Source organism: Ovis canadensis, chromosome 17 (assembly GCF_042477335.2).
Source record: "Ovis canadensis isolate MfBH-ARS-UI-01 breed Bighorn chromosome 17, ARS-UI_OviCan_v2, whole genome shotgun sequence".
Classification (NCBI taxonomy): Eukaryota; Metazoa; Chordata; class Mammalia; order Artiodactyla; family Bovidae; genus Ovis; species Ovis canadensis.
In genome coordinates this window covers 50,243,939-50,270,769 of record NC_091261.1, presented here as the reverse complement: position 1 = coordinate 50,270,769, position 26,831 = coordinate 50,243,939, and the positions used below count along the sequence as shown (strand labels likewise).

Below are 26,831 nucleotides of genomic sequence, written 5' to 3'. Positions count from 1 at the left end.
TAGCAAGTCATGCAATATTTCAAGCAATTTATTTGTCAGAAAGATCACTGCCACTTTGTCCTGCCTCAAATTGTGAACACTGGTGGCTCTCTGTGCTTGTTCATGTTGTAAATATACTTGGCTAAAATTTAACTTTCAGTTTCAACAGCAAAGGTCCTTTCATCTTTAGCCATTTCATCTCTTATGTGATCTTTTCTTTCCTTTTTTTATTTATTTAATTTTTTGTCATGAGATTTTGCAGTGTTACATGCTGATTTGAAAAATGTCTTTTTTCTTTGGAAAAATCTACTATGATATTCAGACCTATTTCCTACCAGTGCTGAATTAACCTTTCCTACCAGTACTGAATGGATTAAGTTATCCATTCTAAGTTGTTTGTTTTCACTATTTGCAATATTGGGGTACTAGAAATGTTCTTTTTTGATTTTGAATCCTGTGTTAAAACATCATTGACTTGAAATACCTTTGTGTTAAAAGGTATTGTTGACTGACCTCTGGGAGAAACTCTAGCATGTAATTCAATGTATGGGTGTTAGGTTGACATTACTTGTGAAATGAAAATATTAATGATTCATATTAAAATAGTTTTTAAACACCTACTAGATTTTGTATGTTTTTATGTATATAAATTTTCCTCCTTATCCTCTCAAAAAATTTGTGATTATATCTCAGTAGGAAACTTTTTTCCCTTTCTTTTACAAAAACTAGGAACAAACTTACTGATTTAAAAAAATTACAGCTTTATTGAGTTAGAATTCGTATGCCACACAGTTCACCTATTTAACTTTTTTTTCCTTGTTTTATAAAAAATATGTAACACTAAATGCACCACCTTAACCATTTTAAGTATACAATTCAGTGGTGTTAAGAGTATCAGTAGTAATGACTGACTTGAGCATACCCAATTAACAGATGTACCTTTCAGCCTTGGTGATTGTTTAAATTACATGTAGGCTGAAAAACAACTTTAAGATATTTTGGAAAAAAATAATTATGGAATTTATTGGGGAAGAAAGCCATACTGAACAGTTGTTTGTATTAGAACAGTTCCTTATGGACTTAATATGGAGCCAGTAGTCTTTATTTTTCCTGTGTCTTCCTCTCTCTTTCTCAAGTGTAATATTGGTTGTGGTTGGGTGTGAGATGGGGTTTAGAACTGCTAGCCTAGAGGAGAAATGATGTGACCTCAGAGTGGTCTGGATCTGAAAAATGAATTGGTAATTGCAGTAAACGATGGGGTAATTTGGAAGGGAAAAATTTGAAGATGAGAAAGAAAGTATTCAGGCTGTCTTGACTCTTAACTCAGATATCTGTGAAGATAGTGTTAATTGGTCACCCGTGGTTTTGGTACAGGGGTCGCACAGAGTTGGACACGACTGAAGCTACTTAGCAGCAGCAGCAGAAGGCATTTAGGAGTGTCAGAAGATAGGTTAAAATCTTAAAATAAGTTGATTTGTTTACTTCTACTTTCTATCTATTTCTTTATACAGAATTTTAAACTGAATCTTCAAAAACCTGTTTGAATTATCAGGAATTTCAGAATACTCAGAAATGTTATTAGGAAAAAGACCATGTTGCCATTTGTTAATTCTGAAATAAGCACATCCCAATTCTCTAATGCAGAGGATGCTTGGGCCTCAGTGATATTCTTGGTGATACTGATGCCCTTGACAATAATGGGCATTCTTTTTTTTTTCTGAGGATGAATTTTTACTTTATTGATGTATAGTTCATGTACAGTATTACATATTACAGGTATACAGTGTAGTGATTCACTGGTTTTAAAGGTTATACTCCATTTATACTTACTATAAAATATTGTTTTTCAAGTGTTAACCCATCCCTGAGTTCCTAGGGTAAAAGCCACTTGATTATGACACATTATCCTTTCAGCATGAGTTTAACTTTCTCAAATTTTGTTTAAATTTTTTGCATCTGTGTTCACAGTTTTTTTTTAATGGAACATTTGTGTTGGAGTATAGCTAATTAGCATTGTTGTGATAGATTCAGGTGAACAACTCAGCCAAAAATATATGTGTCTCTATTCTTCCCCAATCTCCCCTCCTATCCAGGCTGAATAATGGACATTCTTAACAAGTACTTCAGTCTTTATATTGCTCCTTGGTGCAAAAGTTTGCCTAACTTTTGGGACTAACTTTAGTTCCATTGGGAGAGTATGGGCAGCTAGTGTTCCTGCAAGTGGGTTGAGTGTTTAGAAGTTCAGCTGAGGTAGGATCTTACTGGATTTTGTCTTCAAGGAATGTAAGGACAGCTGACAACCAGATTAAAAAAACAAGAACTAAGAGGCTGATTATTTTCTGGTTCATCTCTCAGAGCAGCAGTTGTCAAACTTCCCCATCCGAGGATTCCTTTCTTTACACTCTTAAAACTTTCTAAGGGCTCCATCAGCTTTTGTTTATATGAATTATCTATATCATTTCTTGGCATGTTAGAAATTGAAACTGAAAAACTTAAAAATATGTATTTGTTGGCTAAACATAATAAACCCATTTTAAGGGTTTTTTTTAAAGTGAAAGATGACTGTATTTTACAAAACAGAAAAAAACACAAGAAGAGTGGTGGTGTTTCATAGTTTTGTGAATCTGTTTAATGTCTGGCCTAATGGGAGACATTTGGATTCTCGTACCTGCTTCTGTTTTCAGTCCGTTGTGATGTGTTCTTTGGGTTAAAGTATATAAAGTATGGAAAGGGAGGAAAGTTTTAACAGCTTCTTCAAATAATTTTACTGTTACACTCCATCAAAATTTGACAAGTGGTAGTTCCTCAAAGGTTCATTGCCATGAGGAATATAACACCCTGTCAATAAACTTTTAAAACTCGTCCTTACTGACACATGGAATAGGTCTTTCTACTCATGTGTGATTTTATAATATCACGCACTGGTCGTTAAATTTAGGTCTTCTGAATTTTGGCATGTTATACAATATTTTGAAAAATATCATGTTTGTTAATATCACTACCAGTCTTATTTTAAAAGGCTTTAATTATTGGGAAGCTGTAAAGCTTATGGTATTGGGTATGTTTTCCCAACGTCTAATTTTTACTTGAAAGCTGAAATTTTATCCTTGGCAAAGTGCTATAAGCCATTTTCCTCAAGGTGACAAGCTCAGTTTGTTCACTTACAAGAAAATATGGGCCAAGTACCCAATTTTGAGTAACCCCAGCTTGTCCATTTTATCTTCTTTCACATAAAATTAGTTTTCATGAAAAACCAAGTGCAGGGCCCTTCTGAGAGCAGTGCCCTTAGACTGTATACCTGCGAGGCTGCCTGTCCTCATTTCCTGTGAAATTCTTCCCCTTACCTCTTTTTCCTTCTTCCTTAATCCCCTTATAGATTCTAGGAGAAAATGGAAAGGTCCCAAGCTAACTTGGAGTGGAATCAGCATTTAAAAATGTTTCACATTAAATAATTGTTATAAATATATTAATTGTAGTGGATGGTTTCCAACAATCCATTTTGTAGTTACCGTGTAAAAGTGAAAGTGTTAATCACTCAATCGCGTCCGACTCTTGGCAATCCTATGGACTGTAGCCCACCATGCTCCTCTGTTTTGCCTGGATTTTCCAGGCAAGAATATGGGAGTGGGTTGCCATGCCCTCCTCCATGGGATGTTCCCGACCCAGGGATCAAACCCGGGTCTCCTGCATTGCAGGCAGATTCTTTACCAACTGAGCCACCAGGGAAACCCAAAAGTAATCTTTAAAGGTAGATGTTTTTTACTTTATTTATTTAGCATTTCTCATTTAGAGCATTTTTCTCCTTAGGAATTTTATTTTGGGGTCTCCCCAGAAAGTTCTGTGACTCCTCTTCCTTATTAAGATAATTATGAGCCATTATGTGAAATTATAAAATACTTAAAATTTTAATGCAAACATTTGTGTGGTATGAAAGTATGGTATTGTAACGGTAGTGTCATTAGATCACCTTTAAAACTTGAATTTTTGGTCTTATGATAATGTCAATAAACTAGTGTTTGGTGTCCCTAACCGTTCCCATACCCTCAGAAAAAGATGATCACCAGGAATAGTTTCAACACCCTCCTTTGGGTGATTAATACTTAATGTCCAGGATAATCTATTACAGATTGTTTCAGTTTGATAGTGCAAAATAAGCAAACAGTACCTAGCAGTGTATTTAAAACTTCTCAAAATTTCTTACTAGTTTTCTAGGATTCTGTTTTTATCCTCTAGTTTGAGTATTTCTTCTTTTTTTTCTTTTCTTACTGGCTTCCTTTTTCTTTTGGTCTACATCAGTATGCCATCTTCACTCTTTTCTGCTCGTCCTGCTTAGGGTAAGACACCTGCGGCTAGTTTCCTTTGTCTTCACAACGTGTGGTTTGCGTCTCACGGTTGTGCTCTAATTCAGTGCAATTCGGCAGTCATCTGCTCCGGCAAGATGTCTGAAAGCGTAGCACTGTCTTTGGGAAGGGTCTGGAAGTTTTCCGTGCTCCTGACTTTGAGATGGTGGGTTTGCTCTGGTAAGAGCTGGAGTGTCTTTCTACATGTGCATTCCCTGTAGGGTCACTGGTCACTGTAGATTCCTGCATCGCTTCTCGCTTAGAGAAATTTCCCCTTTAGCTGACTGTCCCACTTTCTTCCTTATTGCCTTTTTCCCTTTATTGTAAATACCATGCTTTCTAGTAGTTTGTATAATATTTTTTAAGTTTATTTTTTATTTAAGTATAGTTGAATTTACAATGTTGTGTTAATTTCTGTTGTACAGCAAAGTGACTCAGTTATACATACATATATATATATACACATTCTTTTTCATATTCTTTTCCATTATGATTTATCACAGGATATTGAATATTGTTCCATGTGTTATACAGTAAGACCTTTTTGTTTATCCATCCCGTGTATCAGGGGTCCCCAACCCCCCAGGCCATAGATTGCTGCTGCTGCTAAGTCGCTTCGGTCGTGTCCCACTCTGTGCGACCTTATAGACGGCAGCCCACCAGGCTCCCCCATCCCTGAGATTCTCTAGGCAAGAACACTGGAGTGGGTTGCCATTTCCTTCTCCAGTGCATGAAAGTGAAAAGTAAAAGTGAAGTTGCTCAGTTGTGTCTGACTCTTGGCAACCCCATGGACTGCAGCCCACCAGACTCCTCCGTCCATGGGATTTTCCAGGCAGGAGTACTGGAGTGGGGTGCCATTGCCTCCTCCGATAGATTGCTACCAGTGGCCTGTTAGGAACCCAACTGCACAGCAGGAGGTGAGCGGCAGTTGAGCCAGTGCCACTTCACCTGTGTTTACAGCTGCTCCCCGTTGCTCACGTTACCATCTGAGCTCCGCCTTCTGTCAGGTCAGCGGCAGCATTAGATTCTCATAGGATTATGAACCCTAACGTGAACTGTGCATGCGAGGGATCTAGGTTGTGTGCTCCTTATGAAAATCTAATGTCTGAGGACCTGAGGTGGAGCTGAGGTGGTGATGCTAGCGCTGGGGAGTGGCTGCAAATACAGATAATCATTAGCAGAGAGATTTGACCTCACAGAGACAGTTATAAATCAGTTGCTTGCAGACCTACATCAAAACCCTATCAGTGAGTGGCAAGTGACAACTGTATAATTTCATTATATATTACAATCTAATAATAGTAGAAATAAAGTGCATAAGAAATGTAATGTGCTTGAATCATTCCAAAACCACCCCACTCACCATCTCCTGAAACCATCCCCCCCTGCCACTCCACTCCATCCCCATCAGTCCATGGAAAACTTGTCTTCCATAAAACCACTCTCTGGTGCCAAGAAGACTGAGGACTGCCACTGTATATACTAGTTTGCAGCTGCTAATCTCAAACTCCCAGTCCTTCCCTCCTCCCCCTTGGCAACCACAAGTCTGTTCTCTATGTTTTGATTCTGTTTCTGTTTCATAGATAGATTCACTGTGTCATTTTTAGACTCCACATAAAAGTGATACCATATGGTAATTGTCTATCTCTGTCTGACTCACTTCACTTAGTATGATAATCTCTAGTTGCATCCATGCTGCTGCAAATGGCATTATTTGATTCTTTTTTTTTTAATAGCTGAATGTATAATATTAATATTTTATTAGTTCTGGGTTTTATCTTTAAAAAGTCCACTGGATTGAATTGTGTGTTTTAAAATTTTGGCCCAGCAGATTTTTTGTTTGTTTTTTGCTTCACCTGCTTGAAAAAACCTTGCCTATAAAATAACACGCCATCAAGAAAAATAGGTTTTCTTATACATTTGCTCCAAGGCAGTCTTTTAGTAAGCATTTCATATGACACACTGTACATTTTGCTTATGTCCACCACGCTGTTTACTAATCAGGATGATTTCTGAGGGTCATTTCTTCTTTCTGATTTCTTTTTTCCTGTCCTATCCCAGTTTGTCTTGGAGGTCAAGTGTAGAATGAATGAGTGAATGCTACTTACTCTGTTTAGTGTTTCATGATAAGATTTATGTTTATGTGTTAATACCATGAACTGCTACTGTATGGTACGATCAAGAGATATAATTGTCCATGAATGTGATTCATCTGGCCAGTTGTGAGTAGTTCTAACAGTTGTAGTCACCTAATATTGATATGTACAATTAAATATTATGATATTTTTCTTTAAAGATATCTGCCTGGTAGTAATTGAAAATTTCAAAGTACAACTAAAATATGAATAGGTAAAGTACTCTGTGTTTTTAGTTTTTAAGGAGAGGAAGAAAGTAGATGTGTGGTTTGGGCTTTGTTTGTTTATTCATTTATTTATGGAAAGGAAAATTGAATATTGTCATCTTAGGCTCCCCTGGTCATATTGGGAGGCTGGCTTCTTTTTCAAGGGGACATTTAAAGAATTTCTGTGGCACCTAAAATATCTTCTATATTGAGACCATCTCTTCTATATTTAATTATTTTCCAGGCAAATTAACTTGCAAGCATTTCCTGTCTGGAATATATTTAATTACATCAGACAGGCAGTCACAGTTCTATTCCTGGTCATGAAGTCCATTGATGAATTCTGCCTTCTAGAAATACTGTTATTTTCTTGTAGAGTGAAGATTATTGAACCATTATAAAAACTTATACATACTGATATTTCTTTGAAAATAGGTTTTAAAAAATGAAATTGTTTGTTAAAAATTAAATTTCCTGAAGAGTCAGCAGAGGCTTCAGAAGCAGATAGTATCTCTTATGCTATTGTATACCTTTTGCACCACATATATGCGTTTAGTAGGCCCTCAGCAGTATTGTGGTTTTGTACTGAGGTCTTTGGGTCAAATTCCCAGAATTAGCATGAGTTAACATTACTAGGAGAGACATCATAGGTCCACTTGCATTGACAGTTCTACACAAGGATATATGCCATCTGTATAACATTAATTAATGGGTTGTCCAAACCTTGAGTGCCAATGAATTTTTCGAATTTCTTGGAAGGAATAAAGTTGACCCTTATTGAATACTTATGACATACACCAGTCAGCTGGGTGTTTTTTTTCCTGATTACTTAATTAAGTTTTGGTTGCACTGTGTGCAGGCTTTCTCTCGTTGTATAGAGTGGAACTACTTTCTAGTTGCAGTGAGCGAGCTTATCTCTGTAGTGGCTTCTTCTGTTGTGCAGCACAGGCTCTAGGTACACAGGCTTTCTCCCTTGCAGCACGGAAGCTCAGTTGTTGTGGTGTGCAGCTCTGGGGCATGAGGGCTTCAGTAGTTGTGACTTGAATGCTCAACACAGGCTCAGTAGTCATGGTGCCCAGGCTTAGTAGCTCCAAGGCATGTGGGATTTTCCGGGGCCTGGAATTGAACCCATGCCCCCTGCACTGCCCGCCAATGATAGGAGTCTATCATCTCTACCACCAGCACAGTCCATCGACTGGGTGTTTTTTCACATATTTTCTCAATCTTTCTGCTGTTTTGAAAGCTTGGTGATGGTGTCTCCACTGTTAGGAGATAACCATTCTAAGGCCAGAGGCGTCAGGTAATGTGCTCAGTGTTCATGGTCACACAGATAGAGTCGAACAAAGACATAGGTCTTTTCTGTCCCTGGTACATAAAATTCCTTATTTTTTAAAATGAATTTAACATATATTGCTTTTATGTTACTTAAATTTTAAATTTGATTTAAAAGATATGCCTCAAATACTTCAACCACCTTAGATGCCTACAGTTTAAGTACCTTTAAAAGAAATAGACTAGAGCATAGAAAGTCCACTGTAGCTGAGGCTGAAGCTCCAATACTTTGGCCACCTGACGCGAAGAGCCGACTCATTGGAAAAGACCTTGATGCTGGGAAAGATGGAAGGCAAAAGGAGAAGGGGCAGCAGAGGATGAGATGGTTAGATAGTATCAGTGACTCAATGTTCATGACTTTGAGCAAACTCAGGGAGATAGTGAAGGACAGAGGACCTTGGCATGCTACAGTCCATGGGGTCTCAAAGAGTCAGAAATGATTGAAGAGCAGCAACAAAAATATCCACTGCTGTAAGTGCTGGTTGATTCATCAGTTTTTGTTGTTGTTGTTGCAATTAGATGTTTTCCCTTTTTGAACCATGCATCTCTTATTAGTAAAGCAAAACATTTCTGGCCTGGCCCCCCCCCCCCAACCCCAACCCTGCCCCCGCCCCCCCCACAACCCCGCCTCCTGCTATTTAGCCGGAGAAGGCAGTGGCAACCCACTCCAATACTCTTGCCTGGAAAATCCCTTGGATGGAGGAGTCTGGTGGGCTGTAGTCCATGGGGTCACTAAGAGTTGGACATGACTGAGCGACTTCACTTTCACTTTTCACTTTCATGCATTGGAGAAGGAAATGGCAACCCACTCCTGCGTTCTTGCCTGGAGAATTCCAGGAACGGCGGAGCCTTGTGGGCTGCCGTCTATGGGGTTGCACAGAGTCGGACATGACTGACGCGACTTAGCAGCAGCAGTAGCAGCTTCATTCTAATACAGAAATGGGTTTTCACTGGCAACTAGTACCATTTCATAACAAAGGATGACTGTGTGATTAATTAGTGTATTTTAAAAGTTAGATCCACTTAAGCCAAATCTTTCTTAAAGATCTTTTGTAAAAAGTATGACTTTCTAATGAACCAAAACAGTTCACAACTGTCTAAAAATAATGATTCTTTTAGAGATAAAAACACTGCCACAAAATTACTTGTGTATGAGAAAATATTGGTAGTGTTTTGGTAGTATTTAAGAATATTGTGCCTTCTATAAAACTGATGTCTAGTTATATACAGCTTTTAATAATTCAAATTATTGCTACCATTAAGAGAAACACCTTTTACTTACGTTTTTCTAGGTTTGACAGCATTTAATTTGCAGATTAAGGGATGTTAACAAGAAAACCTTTAAACTATTGTCCAATTATCACTATAATTTTTTTTTAAAGTAAGGACATTTTAATGTTTCCGTCACAGCTGCCAAAGTAGGAGGACAAAGATCTCAGAATAAAGGAAAGTTGCCACCAGGAAATCTTATCCCATGATAGATTCATTTTCATTCAGATGGTCTTCTCTATCTTATTATCTGTCTCTTCTTATCATCCCCATCTTGCTACTAGCTAATGTTTGGGAACAGCCAAGAACCTAAAAGGATTTTAGAAATCTGCCAGCAAACCACTTAATACAATTTATTTTTTTCCTATGTAATCACTGATATTCATCCTTTGCTTTTATTATATTTTTATTAATAATTACACTTAGCACTGATATTTGTGAGATTCCATACATAATGTGTCAAAATTGCACACTACTGCTTGGTACAAAGAGTTTTGTAAATCATACCAGTTATTGTTTATTGTAGGAAAAGCCTATTATTCAGAAATTTTCCTCATGCTTAGCTGAAATCTGCCTCTCTATAATCTTAGTTTAGGCTTCTTGAAGGTTCTAGATAGCTCTTAAAGCAGCACAATTAAATATTCATATTCCATTTTCCTGTAACTGTGCTTCAGAACACCCTGCTTTGTTCAGCCTCTCATCTAGGTTAAACATTCCTAACTTACTGTAACTTCTCCAACACCTTAGCATCTGGATTTTCTGCTGTTCGAATGTGATAAGTTACTCAGTATCTCTCCTGATGTCTAGAATGGGTTGCTGTCAGTTACATGAAGTTGTGCAACCTCATCTTCTCCTATCCTGGCTACAGCAGACCTTACTGTGTCCCCACTGTGCGCCTTATATGTCTGATAATGTAACTTGAGATTATATTAGGGTTTCTAGACATTGTGGAGCTCACTTTTGCAGATAACCTTTGCCACCTCCTACCCTGCCATGAATTGTTCCTCTAGCCTGATCTTCCCTATTGTATGTTAATACTTGTATGAATGACATTTGGATGGTATACATTTTAAGCTGTTGAATTTAGACTTGCTGGTTTTCATCTACTCTTTTCACCTGTCAAGTTAGTTAAAACACCTTATTTTGTCATTTAGCAAGTTGGACATATTTTTTGGTTGCACAACTATCCTGTGTCTTATATTTCCTCATTTTACAGCTGATATAATATTGGGTTGCCCCTAAAGTTCATTCGTTCGAGGAATACATTGTTCAATACAGTTCTTGGTGAAAATGGAAAACATGTCTTTTATTTTTTACTTAAAACTGAACACCCTTTGTTGTTTTCAGTCACTAAGTTGTGTCCAACTCTTTGCGACCCCATGAACAGCATGAATGAACTTCTTGGTCAATCCAATAACATTTCACAGGTTACTTTTGCAAAAGTTTAAGTGGAATCATGCATCCATTCTTCATTTAAACAATTACTATGTGTTATGTAGTAGAGATAAAACATAATTTATCATTAACATATCAGACGAATAAAATGCTATGTGGTCCCTGGCTTCAACTAATTTACATTCCAGTTTGTGGTCAGTATTTCTCCTTTTGTTGAATAGAAATAGATAATTAGCAATGTATTGTGCTCATGCAAACATACTAATCATAATGGAATAGGTTACATGCCAAATTACTAATAAAGGTAATAATTGCCATTTATATTTGGAGTAGTGGTGTTCTATGAAATACTGCAGTCAGGAGCCCACTTTGAGGCCTTGTCCTTAGAAAAAGCAGTGAAATGATTACAGTTACAAGGATTCTGCCTTTGAACTTGAGCAATTTGAGATGAAGTCTGGTCTTTTCTTAAAATAGGTTCTAGAAAATGAGGTAAGCTTTATGAAATCAGCTGTTGAAGTCTGTTCATTTTTCAAATAAGTGCATTTTGAAAAGCCCCATTCTGTGTGTTGAAATTTCTTACTCACTTACAGACTTCTTTATTTTTTTCATTTTTCTGCATGTCTTCATTTCATGCCACATGCCATTTTTTTTTAGGCCGTGCTGTGCAGCTTGCAGCATCTTGGTTCCCTGACCAGAGATTGAACCCCTGCCATGGCAGTGAAAGTGCTGAGTCCTAAACGTGTGACTGCCAGGGAACTTTCCATTTCATGCCATCTTTTAATCTTTCTCTTCTATCATGATCCATGTAAATAGTTTATTTATTACAGATTGGTTAATTAGTTTTTCAATTATGAGTCAGATTCAGCATATGTAGTTTGTTGTCAGATACCTTTTTGTGAAAGAAAGACGTTGCCTAAAGATTTCTTTGAATATATCTTGAAAGTATATCTGGCTTGAGCATGTATCTTTTTTGAACTCATAATTAGGTTCTTTCTGATAATAAGAGGAGAGGAGATGGCATCCCACTCCAGAACTCTTCCCTGGAAAATCCCATGGACAGGGGAGTCTGATGGGCTACAGTCCATGGGGTCGCGAAGAGTCAGACACGACTGAGTGACTTCACTTTCACTTTTCACTTTTATGCATTGGAGAAGGAAATGGCAACCCACTGCAGTGTTCTTGCCTAGAGAATCCCAGGGACAGGGGAGCCTGGTGGGCTGCCGTCTGTGGGGTCGCACAGAGTCAGACACGACTAAAGCGACTTAGCAGCAGCAGCAGCTGATAATAAGTGCTAAGTCAAGTAATGCTTCCAAGTATTTCTAAAGCCTGCATTAAACTAAACTCAGATATTTACTCAACAGTTACTACGTCAGTCATAGTGTCGATAGCTCTCATTTTATTTCATGAATTATTTTAAACAAAGAACCTAAAGTTCCTTCTTATTGGTCAAAGTAGAAGAAATAAAAAATTGTAGCCCAAATTCCCTCTGTGAGGAGGATGTGTGTGTGGCACCTGTCTGAAGTTTACCCAAAGGTGGACTAGATTATGTGAAATGAATATTTCTTTCTTTTTTTTTTTAAGAAAGAAATCATAATACTAATGGGATATATTGGGTTTAGGAAAAGAGAAGGGAATCTTTGACCATACCTAGCACAGTTTTGCTTTGGCTTGGTGCTTATGGATTTGGTGTGGTCATATAGAAAATAGCATGTTAAAATGTCATTTCTTTGATGAACAATAAAACATTAGGATTTATATTTAAAAAATTTTATGTTTCCAATGTTGAAGAATAAATTCTCCCTTCCTTTCCAACAGATTTTCTCCAACCTCTGTAGTTTTTCCTCTGAGGAAGGGAGAAGAGAGAAAAAAAAATGACCGTAGGATAGTGGATAAGTAAAATAAATGATATTAGAAACATAGTTTCTAAACTGCTAACTGTGTAATCTTACACACTTTATTTTTCTGTGAAAGATGAATACATTATTTTATTGTTTCCCTTGGGTTTTGACCAAGCTTAATTAAATGTTTGTAAAGCACTTGGAGATCTATGGATAAGCACTGTAGATATTATAAATAAATAAATGCATATTAATCCTAAATGTGGTTAATAATTACTGAGAAGAGCAGACCATTTTTCTCAACTTCATAGTAATTAAAAGGGAATACTTTAGGTAGAAAAAAGTATAAGTGAATATGATGGTACATTAAGAGATTTCTTGATGTGTATGTAATCTCTGTCTTTCGGGTCATTGTTACTGGTGTGGCTCAGCGGTAAAGAATCTGCCTGCCAGTACAGGAGACATAGGAGACGTGGGTTCATGGGTTCAATCCTGGGTCAGGAAGAGCCCCTGGAGAAGGAAATGGCAACCCACTCCAGTATTCTTGCCTGGGAAATTCTATGGACAGAGGAGCTTGGCAGGCCACAGTTCATGGAGTCACAAAGAGTCAGACATGACTAAGCATGCACACACACAGACGTTCTCAACACAGGCAGAAAGTTGTTACGTGGTCCCTTTTCAGTAGCTGAATCCACTGAGTGCTATTTGCTAAACCTTGATGGTTAAGAAATAGGGTAAGTATAACTAAATTCAGCCTACATGTGATTTTTTTCTTATTTGTGTAAAATCTGTAATAGTGCGTTCTCTTAAACCTTCATGTTTTCTGTTTGGCATATCATAACCTGGTGTAATTAAATTTCTGTGTGCAAGGTAGTATGGATAGTAGAATTTCAGCACTGCCATCGTGTGTTTTTCAAAATGTGGAGGTTGTAGGTGTGGAGCCAGCTTGGGAGAGAAATCACAGCAGTCTTAGCACAAAAAGGCATCCAGTGTCTGAGGATGTGTGATTCTGACTTCATCTACCAGGGTCCCCGATTAGATTAGTTTCCTCCTTAGGAGAAGTGACAGGTTTTTCCACCAGAACGAGCAATGTGAAACTTTCTTCCTAAGGTCGGCTGCCATCAGCATGGTGGTTATTTGACTTAATCTTGGAGAGGGGCTTCTGTCACCTGAACCTGTGGGACATGGGCTAGATGGTGAACGTCGTGTAACTTGATCATTTAGTTCTTGAGTTGCCGTTGACTTTCTCTGTGTGTGTGTGTGTGTGTGTGTGTGTGTGTGTGTGTGTGTAGTAGTAGTAGTGGTAGTAATAGTAGTAGTAAAATACACATAATGTTTAAATTGATCATTTTAACCATTTTTAAGTGTATAGTTCAGTAGCATTAAGTACATTCATCTTGTTATGCAACCATAATCATCCATTTCTAGAATGCTTTCCTCTTACCAAACTGAAACTCTGTACCCTTTGAACATAACTCCTCATTTCTCCCTTCTCCCAGCGCCTCACAACAACCATTCTCCTTTCTGATTATGAAGTTAATTATTCTGGGTGCTTCATATAAGTGGAATCATACAGTGTTTGTCTTTATGTGACTCAATTATTTGCTTAGCCTAGTATCTTCAGGGTTTATCCTTGCTGTAGCTTGTGAAGAATCTTGGTCTTTTTAAGACTGAATATCCCATCATATGTATAAATTATGCCATACTTTATATATACATTCATTCACTCACACTTGGTTTGCTTCTAGCTTTTACTTTTTTTCTTTCAAGGTTTTATTTTTTTAGAGCAGTTTTAGGTTTACAGAAAAATTGAGAAAAAGGTACAGAGATTTCACAGGTATCTCTTCTCCTATGATCTCTATGGATCATAGTCTTACTCACCAGAATGGTACATCCTTTTTTAAAACCAAGGATGAGCCTACCATATTCGTGCAAAGTCCTTAGCTTACCTTAGGGTTCAATCCTGATGTTGTGCAGATGGGTTAGGACAAATGTATAGCGAGAAATGTATCCATCATTTTAATATTATACAGAGTATTTTCTCTGTCCTAAAAGTCTTCTGTGCACCACCTCTTCATTCTAGCTGCACCCCGTCACTCCCACCTGCAACCCCTGATCTTTTACTGTCTCTGTAGTTTTGCCTTTTGCAGAATGTCGTATAGTTGGACTGTACGTACTCTTTTGAGATTGGCTACTTTCACTTAGTAATATGCACTTAATGTTTCTCTATGTCATTTCATGGCTTCATAGCTGGTTGCTTTTTCGGGTTGAATAATATTTCATTATCTTGACACACTACAGTTTATTTATACATTTGTCTATTAAAGGACATCTTGGTGTGGTTTCCAAGTTTTGGCACTTATGAATAATAGCTTAAATATCTGTGTGCAGGTTTCCATGTGGACGTATGTCTTCCACTGCTTTGGTGTATATCAAGGACTGGGTTGCTGGATCGTCAGATAGAAGCATGTTTAGTTTTGTTAGAAACCACACTGCCTTCCAAAGTGGTGTACCATTTTGCCTTCCTATCGACAGTGATTCAGAGTTCCTGCTGTTCCATCTCCTCACCAGCGGAGGTGCTGTTATCAGTGTTCTGGATTTTGCCCATCCTAATAGGTGTGTAGCAGTATCTCATGGTGGTTTTGATTTGCATTTCCCTGATGATATAAGATATGGATCATCTTTTCATGTCCTTATTGCCATGTGTACATCTTCTTGATGAGGTTTCTATTAAGGTCTTTGGCCCATTTTTAAATCAAATTTTATGTTATTGTTGAGTTTTAAGAGTCCTTTGTACATTTTGGACAAGTCCTTTATCAGATGTCTTTTGCAAATATTTTTCCCCAGTCTGTGGCTTGTCTTCTAGTTCTCTTAATATTGTCTCTTTAAAGAGCCAAAGTTTTTAATTTTAGGGAAGTCCAGCTTATCTATTATTTCTTTCATGGATCATGTCTTTGGCGTTGTGGCTAAAAAGGCAGTAGTGTACTCAGGGTCATTTCTTCCTGTCTTGTAGGAGTTTTACAGTTTTGCATTTTGCATTTAGGTCTGTATTCCATTTTGAGTTAATTTTTGTAGATAGTGTAAGGCCTGTTTGTAGATTATTATTTTGCATGTGGATGTCTATTTGTTCCAGCACCATTTGTTGAAGAGACTATCTTTGGTCTATTGCATTGCCTTTTCTCCTTTGTCAAATATCAGCACTGACTACTTTTAAGTAGTTTATTTGTCTGTTATAGAAAGATATTTGGTATTTTGATAGAGACTGGTTTACAGGATCAAATATGATCTTGTCAGTGTCCATTCCTAGTCACTGAGGATTTCATTCATTCAAAAACCATGTAGCATGCTGTGCGCTGCAATACTAGGGGCACAGAGGCAAGCATGATGCCAGTCCTCATAGACAAGGGCATGTAGCAGGGTAAGCACATACTAACTGCTCAAAGTCACAGCATGGCAGGGAAGTGATCCACAATACGGTGGCAAACTTGAGGGCGTTTCACCCGGGTGTTGTGAGGGGTGGAGTAGGAGACAGTCCAGATAGAGAGGTCAAGGCAGAGGAAATAGGGTGCAAAAAGGTCCTCTTCCTCTTCAAGGAAGCAGTAGGAAGGCATGGGTTTTCTTGATGTGGAAAAAGGGGGCTCAGTGGATTCAGGTGAAATGACCAGATTTTAGTCTTTAAAATATCTCAGTTGTCATTTGTTAAACTGGTTGAGTGGATTAAGTTCGAACTGAACCCAGGGAGTTTCCTAAGGAGGCTTCTGCAGTTTTCCAGGCAAAAAAATAATGACTGGAGTGTGATGATAGTGATGGAGAGGAAGAGAAATCTGAGTTTTAGAGAGAACGTCATTACTGGGATATCGTGGTGGATTGGATGTGGAGAGGGTGTTAAGGGTGACTTGCTGATGTCTCAGTCGTGTCTCAGGACCGTGGCGGTCCTCCGTCAAGAGGGCAGTGGGATGAGGGATGATGGAACCAAAGCAGGTGATTTCTTGAGAGGTCAGGTTGTGAAGTGGGGAAGCCATCAGACAGTAGTAGCCTGGTAACCTCAGGAGAATGCAGGATCTCGGCAGGATTTCTAGGTTTGCTTTTGCTTTTGAGATGGGAGAGACCTGACTGGTTCAAAAGTCAGTGTGGAGAACCTCTAGTGGTGAGAGAGAGGTTGAGTATATGTGGGAGAGAAGGGGTAATGGATAATATAAGAAGGCTGTGAACGGGGCATGTCTTGGGGAGAGGGATCCAAAATAGAGATGTGGGGGGCCCGGCTGCCTTCGCGTGTGAGGGGAGGAAAGAAGATAAGCGCTGTGGGTGTGGCTTGGGTAGGGAGAGAGGAAAGCAGGAATCAGCAGGCACCAGCAGCTCCAAAGTCAACTGTTCCAGTGGCTAGATGTTCCGTATTTATTTTCTGTTATATATTCCATTTATGGGTAGAGGTGACTGTGAGCAATGGACCTGGGCTTCCAGATTAAGATGTCCACTATAATGCTTTCTTTTCACATAACCTACTTACCTGGGTGGAGTTCAGAGTCTGTGGCAGAATAATACAACCTTATTAAATTTCAACCTTCTGCCTCTAAGTTTTTTTTAAATCCTGAGCAGGTTTATTTTTATATTATTTGCAAGGTACTATATGTGTTTGTGTGCACGCGCGCATGTGTATGGGTGTTTGTGAAAAATCACATCTTCTAAATTTATACAGAGCTTGCATTTTGTGAATTTTTGGTAGTTTCCTATAGCACAGCGATATTTGAGGGTGGGGAAAGTGGTCATGTCTATTCTTGTTTCTTCACCTTGGTGAAAAAAATCATGTTTTAGTTCAAAGCTATTCAAGTAAGTCCTTGCTCTGCCTTCCCACCCTGTCTTCAGTGATATTATTTGGAGTCAGCAATCAATGGATTCCACCCCTCTGAGACTTGCTTAACCTACAGCTGCTGATACAACACAGGCAAGAGCACGTTACTTTATCTGAATTGTCCATCGCTACCTTAATGAGTGAAGTGGTTAAGGAGAGGAGGGGGCGAGCCTTAAGAAACGTGTGTACCGTTTGAGCTGAATATTTCAGTGTATATAGGGGAGGGAGGGCGAGAGAGAAACCCACTTACATCACTAGAACTGCATTGACTGTGAGCCTTGCAGGTTAAGAGACAGACTCCAGTGTCTTGCTTTCTGCAGGAAGCAGCAATGCCGCCTGTTTCCTAAGAGGAATTTTTTATTTAGAAAAGGAAGCTTTCTCTCTACCCAGGAAATGGCTTTCCTTGTGCGTTGCTATGCCAACTGCCTGCAGCCATGGTCCTCCAAAGTAAGCACAATAATGTAATTATATTGGTGTATTGCATTCAGACTCCTGCTTCTCGAGACTGTGTGTGTGTGTGCATGTGCTGTGTTTCTGTTAGTGACTCTCTTGCTGGCAGTCATGGTTGTGTTGAGTGTGAGGGACAGACATCATTAGATCAAATGTCCATCAGTGTCATGCCGCTGAGATTAATTGTGCAAACTTGGTTAGTGGAGTGGGACAGAGATCACTGGTCACTGCTCCGTCAGCATCACTGGCAGCCAGGGAGGAGGTCCCGATTCACACGCTCTGCCCTGCTTCTTTCTTTCTTCCTCTTTCTTCTTTATTCCATGGTCGGAGGGGTCCGTACATGTGATTGCAAATGAGACAAGAGTATTAACAATGCTTGGCTGAATGCTGGAGACTGGTTCCTCCACCACCCTAATATCATTCTGTAGGAAGCCTTTTGGAGGAGAGTCTGTGTGCAGTCAGCCATTTTAGCTTTTTTTTTTTTTTTTTCTTTCCTCCTTTTCTTTTGCCTCTTGTTCTTCAGCCTCAGAAATGATCTTGCTCTCGGGGAAGACTGAAAGCTGGATAAGGTTTCCTGGGTCTCGCCATAGCTTGAGATGGTTAGAGTTTCTGTGTTATAAAAATGGAGACCAGCAGGGTCGGGCAGATCCCTTTTCTGGTCCGCAAGTGTGAGGGTTTTCAGCTTACCGGTAGTGAGACTTGAGGCTGCAGCTGACTCTCCTCCTCCTCCTTTTTTTTTTTTCTTCTTGCTTTCTGTTCTTTTTTCTTTTAATTCATTGCTGTCAAGGGTGACTTGCTGTCCATGAGAGACTGTTACATGATGTGTAAATTCAGCCCAGCATATGTTTCTTCATTATGAAACCACTAGCAATCCCAGCTAACCATGGAGTTATGGGCCAGCAGGAGAAACATTCAGTAAGTACCTCAAATGCTGCTTGTGCTTCCATCGCACGTCATAGAGAATGGCTTTAAAATGGGGATGATCACTGCTTCTCTTCAAGGGGGGGCAGGGTTTTTAGAGGGTATGACATTCTGCTTGGAGGAGGGAGGGTAAGTTACAGCTGGCTTGTTCTTCCAATTTTATTGTGATTAAAAAAAATTTTTTTTAAGCCAAGACCAGTAGTCCACTTAAAGCAAGATCATGAACATTGGTAGATGTTGGATGGCTGCTTTTTATAATCAGAAATTAAAGCTTGATAATTCAGCTTTAACTTAATACTTGAATAGTTTCCTAAAATATTTGTATACTTGAATTTCATGAGAGATCACAAAAAGGTTATTGGAAACAGGCGTCTGTAGTACGGAATTTCACATGTAGGCTTGGGGGAGGGAGAAGAGCTTTGGCTATTGATTTGGTAATAAAACGATCAGTGAGACTCATCTGACTTCTTAATGTGTATTAACAGGTGATGAGAACACAGGGTTCTTTTTAATGCCATGAGTGTTGCTTCTTTATAATTGATCCCATGAGTCAGCCCTGCATTTGTCATGCTGAAATCCCACAGGCAGCTACTGCTGTTTGCGAGAAACACTTTTCTCTGGTTAATCCCAAGTCCCAGCCTCCTGCTCCAGGAATGCAAGTTCCCACTTAGCTGCCTTCATATCACCATGTTGGAAGTTTGCTGCCATCACTGATTCATATGTGTGTACATATGTATATTTAACTGTTCCGAATGAAAAGGCATATATTTAGGCAGCTTATATAGTCATTAGTCTAAATATTTTTAAAACATCTATTCTTATATCCTGGCATCTGGTGAATATTCTACTAGGGTAGAGGAATTATCTTTTATGTATACTAAAATGGTTGAGATGTTAAACTTCGAAAATGGAGATAAATCACTGAGGCTTTGAAAATGTATAGACAGAAGGCCATGAATTAGAATGTTTAAATGCCTGGATTTGTTTGTCTAATTTGGTTTTGTTCACCATCATGAACAACATTATTAACTAAATCTGAGAGGCTTTCTGGGATGCTGCGAGTGCAGTCCCAGGGTGGGAGCCACGGATGTTCCCGGGCTGCGGCCGTGTTGGAAGCGTGTTATGATGCAGGGCTTGGAGCCCAGCTCCGCTGTAATGAGATCCTTGTGGTACCTCGCTAATTAAATCTCTTCGGATCAGATCCAAAAAAAGACCAGCCTTATACTTAATTTCACTAATAAGAAATGTTGTTATAGAGAAGTTCCACTCTGGTTAGATTTTATTAGCAGGGCCTCTGACGTGAAGCTCCTCTGCACTCTGGAGTTTTCCAGGGACCAGTAAGCACGATCCTTAAACAGCACCTGAGGAACTTAGAAGCAAAGTTCAAATCACAGGCTCCTTGCTTACCTTTTTCATTGGTCCTTTCTCAGAATGGAGAGATGGGGTTACTGAAATTAATAATAATATAATTATTTTTTATTTTATTTTGTTTTGTCTGTGCTGGGTCTTCACTGAGGTGTGTGGTCTTCTGTAGTGGAGGCGCTCGGGCTCTCTAGTTGGCATGTGGGCTTAGTTGCTCCACAGCATATAGCGTCTTAGTTCCCTGACCAGGGATCGAACCCACCTTCCCTGCAATGGAAGGCAGATTCTTTACCACTGAACCATCAGGGAAGTCCCAATAATAATATGAGCAGAGAAAATTGTTAAAGTATTTACTGGTGGGCAAGGAAAAAGTTATGACTACATTTGTGAAAATGTTCAACCACTCAAACAGTGCATAGAGGCCTGTTCCCAAAAGCATTTTTATTTCCTGACAAGTGCTTTATGTTTTACTAAGTTCCAAGGTAGTGCTTTGATAAAAGTAGCCCTAGCCATAAGGTTTCTTTGAGTCACGTGCTGTCTATAAAACATGTCAGTGGTGTCTCCTATGACACTTTTGCGACAAATTGAAGTCCTGGAGTTCTCTGTCCAGAGCAGCCTCTGGGGCGGGGTTGTCAGGGTCTTGCTACCTGGTCCTCGTTGATGAGGCCTTTGGTTATCTAGGCTCTGCTGGTTAATGAGCAGACTTTTAAGATTTGAATGTTTGCAGGAGTTGAAACAGGAGAATCTTTTAAGATTTTAATTTTGTGCAGGAGTTGAACAGGGGAATAACTTTTCAGCTCTCACATAGTAGGTGACTCAGGAAATAGCTGTTGAGCAAATGTGAGTGGGACGCCTCTCTTTGCCCTGTGAGGTTTTAAGAGCTTTCACAAGGATAATGTCAGAGCTAATTTTAAATGAGTAAAACTTAGTAATGTCAAAAGTAACTTCCATTTTTTGCCTCTTCAGAAAGTTTGTGGCTGTTAAGTGGCTTTGTTTCTTTGACTTCAGAAGGGAGGGAGATGCTGAAAGGGAAACACCGTTACACTGGGGGATTTTTTGCTACAGCTGTGGCTGAGCCCAAGGAGTAAACTCAATTTTTGTATCTTGTAAGAATCTTTAGGATCTTAGGGGCTTTTTATTCTTGCCCCATCCTGCTTTGTGTGTCATCTCAGCTGCTGACTCTTCACAGGTGCACATTAAACATTGTCGAATTTCTCATGTGTGTGAGTTTGGGGGCCTCATTTAACCCTTTACACTAGTGTATTTTATGTGTTGCCACCTCTCCTCACTGGTGCTCTCCACCTGGCCAGGCGTGAATACTGAGGTGAACACCTGGGCGTCACCAAGACCTCGCCTGCATCTGGGCTCTCTTCTCACCACCTCGTGCTCCCTCTCCAGGGGAGCCTTGTGATCTGAGGAATTTTGACAATAAGAGATTATTAGCATTTTAAAATGTATGATAAAACCTCATTTCCAGTAGACTACTATGGGACACTAGGGGCACAGGCTGTTAATAGATGTTATATGAGAAAAGCTTCACAGGCTTAGTAAGTTGCGGGAGACCTAGGGGTGACATGTGAGGGGTTGTTACTGTGTTTACCAGCTGTTCTGCCTTCCACCTGCCTTTTCACCCACTTCAGATGAACTAGCGGGAGGAGGGCTCCTTAAGTGTGCTTTTGAAAGTTGTGCCCTATAGAGTGACTTAGAAACTTTGTACATTTTTTAAAATGAGTCAGTTAAAATAAGTCAGCTTGATACTACTGAACTGATCCTCTGTTTTCCAGTTGCACTTCTTAGTAGAATTATTGATATGTGTAATGCTCTGTACTTACAATAAGTGAGACTTTAGTTGTGATTAAATGATACTTTTTAAAAAGTGGCTGATATAAGAAAATGCCTTCTTAAATGCAGGGAATAAACAGTGATAGCTATCATTTATTGAGCACTTATATGACAGGCACAATACCACATGCCCTGACTTTATTTTTATAACAACCCTCTAAAGAAAGATTTGTTATCACCCTTTTAGATATGCTGAAAATGAGCATTAGAAAGATTAAAAAAATACTTTTCCTCAGGACCAGTAAGTGGTGGAACATCATTGGAGCCCAGGTGTGTCTGATTTCATAGCCCTGCTTTATCCACCACTCTGTCTTGCTTCTCTTTCTATGGCCCAGTTTAATCTAAATCAGTTGTGTGGATTGTGTACTTATCAGAACTGATGTGAACTATTGGAATACACAACTTTAAAAAAATGCTCGCTTTTCCCCTGCTACTCCTGTTTCTCCTGGTATGTGTGACATTCCAAGTTCATATATTATGATCAAAATTATCTTACAAACTTTTAAAAACAGTTTTGTAAAACTATTTGATAGATAATAATACTTCTGTCAACCCATCACAGAAGGACAAACACTGTATGATCCCACTTATAGGAGGTCTCTAGACCAGTCAGATTCATAGAGACAAAAAGTAGAATGGTGATTTTACAGGTTGGAGGAGGGGGAAGTGGAGACTACTTCTTGTGGGTATGGAATTTCACTTTGGGAAAATGTGAGAGTTCTAGAGGTGGATGTTGGTGACAGTTGCCCAGCATTGTGAGTGTACACTTACAGGTGGTTAAAATGGTTAATTTTATGCTTTCTATATATCACCATAATAAAAGAAAATTAAAATGTTTAAAAAAAAATAGTGCTTTGGTGTCTTTCGATGTTGTCTTGAGGCTGGAGTTGGGATGATCAGGAGCAGTTATCATTTGGCCTATTCCATTTCCTCCTGCTCTTCTGTGTTTGGTCCTGTTGGGACCAAACAGTTTTAATTGCTGTTTAACTCTTTCATTATAAACTTGATGCCTCAACTTCTGCTTCCTTTGTAACTCCTGACGGCCTGCCCCTGGCTACCTGTTTGTGCTCCCTAGCAGCCCTGACCTGGCTGTTCCACAGCCCCATTTCTGCTCACGACCATCTCTCTGAAGTCCACACTGGCCCTGACTCATCTGTAGCCACAAGTCATCATTTTATGAGCCTAAGTTCCTACTGGTCACCAAGACCCTCTGTAACCTACCTTCTCTAACTAAGGAGCACATTCCCCACCCCCACCCCCCCCACCTGCACCTTTTTCATTTAGGACAAGATGCTCTGGTTACAGACACTAAGGGCTCATTTTCTTTGCTCGCTTCTCAGCCTGCAGTGCTGTGTGCTTGACTTTCATTTGCTCCTTGCTTCTATTCATCTCTGCTTCCTCTGAATGATAATTCAGTGGCACTTAATATGTAATTCTTAATTTTATTAATTTTTGTAATTGGTTTGGTCTTTACAGTTAGATGAGACATTGTATCTTGAGTGAGTTATCCACCTTCCTGGTACGAGGTGTGAAGGATACAGTTGGAATGAAAAACAGTTTATCAGCTGTTGAGAATACGGAATAGAGAAGCTTTTCTAGGATGGAAGAGTCACAAGTGAGGCTTCCAAGGATATGAGGAATTAGGAGGTTATGAGAAAAACAATGAGATCATCACTGTTGGAATGGATTATGTCAGGGAGAATAGGGCAATACAGGTGGCAGACGAAGGTGTTAACCTGACAAATTAATGGCCATAATATGAAGGTCCAGCAAAGGAGTTAACCAACCACCTCTTTTCTGACTCCCAACTCTGTCTTTAACTAGAAAAGATCTAAGAAAACTTGATTTTTAAAAAATTGCTTTTATCCTACCATGACAGTCTGACCTTGTCTATAAACACTGGGTAGTGTCTTTTTAATATAATTTTACTGATGTATTTTCCTTACCAGTGTGGAAGATAGTGCTGAGATTAATCATAGCTGTTAGACTATGCCTCTTTTGGGTTAAGATTCCATCTCTTCTTTATCTGATCTTCATTTTGTCTATTATGACACATATATTTCCTGAGATGAAATAAACTTATCTCTTGGGGGAGGTTTTCCACTGTGCTAGCTCACAGAGGCCTGAGAGGAAGCAATATCCTATTGTTTTATTCAAGGACAAGGTCATCTTGTCTTGGATTTGGGCCAAGAAACCCTGGCAACAAATAATAGATCTTTTTACCCTGTTAGAAGTAAAGAAATATATTGTAGGGACTTGCCAGTGCATTGTATACACTGCTTATATGGGTAAGATTGAAGAAAACTCTGTCCCATTATAGGACATGTTAAAGGAAAATCCTTACTTTTGGTCAAAAGAAGCATACTTTCCACCTTTGCTTTTAAATATTGTTTATTAACGACCCATTTAAGTACAGACTACATAAAAATAAAACCAATTAAGATTAGTAGAAAAGAGAATTCTCAGAATGCATATTTTTAGAATATCAATTACTTCTTTAATCATGATAAAATAAAAACTATAGTTTTAATTTCTCATTTAAAATATCATATTTTATATGTTTGAAATGTTGATATTTAAGCCAAAGTAAATACTCTGTAAATTTGGTATTATAGATATAATTGGAGAAGGAAATGGCAACCCACTCCAGTATTCTTGGCTACAGAATCCTGTGCACAGAGGAGCCGGGTGGGCTGCTGTCGGTGAGGTCACACAGAGTCGGGCATGACTGAAGCAACTTAGCATGCATGCATGCATCGGAGAAGGAAATGGCAATCCACTCCAGTGTTCTTGCCTGGAGAATCCCAGGGACAGAGGAGCCTGGTGGGCTGCTGTCTATGGGGTCGCACAGAGTCAGGCACGACTGAAACGACTTAGCAGCAGCAGCAGCGTATATAATTATCCCTGAACTATGACCTGAAATTTCTTTAGTCCTTGATTTTAGGCCTGACCATACTCTTAAATATTTTATTCAGGTAATCTGTTTAAGAATCCTTCTAAGAGTGATGACTCAAGTTTTCTTTTTCCTGTGCTTAATAGTCATTTAAAAATTATTTTTATTTAATTTAAATCCTTGATGAAGAACGTTTTAGTGCTTACTTTATGTTGTTGTTTAGTCACTAAGTCGTTTCCGACTCTTTTGTGACCTCATGTACTGTAGCCCACCAGCCTTCTCTGTCCATGGAATTTTCTCTGGCAAGAATGCTGGAGTGGGTTATCATTTCCTTCCTTGGGGATCTTCCCAACCCAAGGATTGAACCCACGTCCCCTGCAGGTGGGTTCTTTACCTCTGAGCCACCAGGGAAGCCCTTACTTTATGTACCTAGTGAAAAAAGTAACTTATGGATGTAGCAGTCTTTTCAAAACTTTTCCTACTAAAAGCAAATGACCACTTTATCATTATCCATGTATTTTATTTGGATTATGATTTAGTTTTGAACTTAATAAAATAAGATTTTAAAAACTAAGGAAAATGAGTGTCTGGATGAGAGAAATACCTGTGAGAGAAAGTGGGGTGCAAGCGTATGTGTGTGTGTGATTTAAATGAAAGTCAGTGTCCTCCAGGTCTCTGTTAATTTCTTTGTTCTGAGATCTTTGCTTTCTATGACCTCCTTATTCTTCTTCACCATTAAGACATGGTCTTTATTTTTGGAGACCTGACACATGCTTATGATTGTTTCCATGTACAGTATTAAAATGCCAGGACTATTAGTACTACCTTAGGTGTTACACAGAAGGGGTTAAATAAAATTGTCTATTTTGGGGAACATATAGATAGGAAGCTTGTTCAGAAACACACAAGAGACCATAAACGCACATTTACACACTCAAGCACGTAGAGAAATGATGTAAGAGAGCTCCCCCCATAAAGTATCCTGTCCTTCTGCAGACCGTAGCACACACTGGCCTCTCAGACCCGTGGTCCCTGGCCCTCCCTTTCCTGCTGGTCTGGAAATACCCTGGCCACATAGAACGGGCCTGTTGTCAGCCTCTGCCATTTCAGTTTGTTGACCAAACCTCTGGAATGGGTCTTTTTATTTACTTTTGGCTATGTCGAGTTTTCATTGCTATACGCAATCCTCTTTCTAGTTGTGGCATGTGGGGGGTCTTAGTTCTCTGACCAGGGATCAAACACATGTCCCCTGCATTGGAAGGCAGACTCTTTTTTTTTTTTTTAGCTTTTTGTGTTGAGTTATAACTGATTAACCATGTTGTGGCAGTTTGAGGTAAACATTGGAGGGACTCAGCCATATGTATACATGTGTCCATTCTCTCCCACACTCCCCTTCCATCCAGGCTGCCGCATAACATTAAGCAGAGTTCTCTGTGCTCTACAGTAGATCCTTGTTGGTTATCCATTTTAAATATAGCAATGTGTACATGTCCATCCCACACTCCCTACTTATCCCTTCTCCTTATCCTGGAAGGCAGATTCTTAACCACTGGACCATCAGGAAAGTCCCTAGTATGGATCTTTTATGTTAATTATTCTGTGTTCTCTCTGTCTCATATCTGTATCTGTCTATACTATAAATAGAGTATACATGAAATATAAGGATATGCATTTGTATATGCTCAGTTACGCAGTTGTGTCTGACCCTATGGACTATAGCCCACCAGCCTCCTCTGTCCATGGGATTTTTCAGGCAAGAATTCTGGAGTGGGTTACCATTTCCTCCTCTAAAGGATCTTCCTGATCTAGGGATCGAACTAGTGTTTCCTGTGTCTCCTATATTGCAGGCAGATCCTTAACCACTGAGCCATCAGGGAAGCCATATATAACAATGGATTTTATTTTTTTGTACAGTTTGTGATATGTCATATTTGCACAGTTTATCCGCCAACCTCCAATGTTTCTTCTGTACTTTAAGTCATTGTGCAAATATCCCCACATGCTACACATCTCCTCATTT

General features: G+C 39.1%; 1 protein-coding gene across 15 annotated transcripts in view; it reads left to right on the top strand.

The window, feature by feature from the left end:
* RAPGEF2 (Rap guanine nucleotide exchange factor 2) overlaps positions 1-26,831 on the top strand; it is a 266,791-nt gene that overhangs the window by 152,582 nt on the left and 87,378 nt on the right. For 4 of the 15 annotated variants that reach the window (XM_069557287.1, XM_069557285.1, XM_069557284.1 and 1 more), the window contains exon 1: positions 18,001-18,708. The exons of the other annotated variants lie outside the window; for them this stretch is intronic. In XM_069557287.1, coding sequence (XP_069413388.1) covers positions 18,649-18,708 — 60 coding nt within the window. In that variant the 5' untranslated portion in view covers positions 18,001-18,648. Of the gene's footprint in view, positions 1-18,000; positions 18,709-26,831 lie in introns of those variants that run through there. 15 annotated transcript variants of the gene reach the window in all.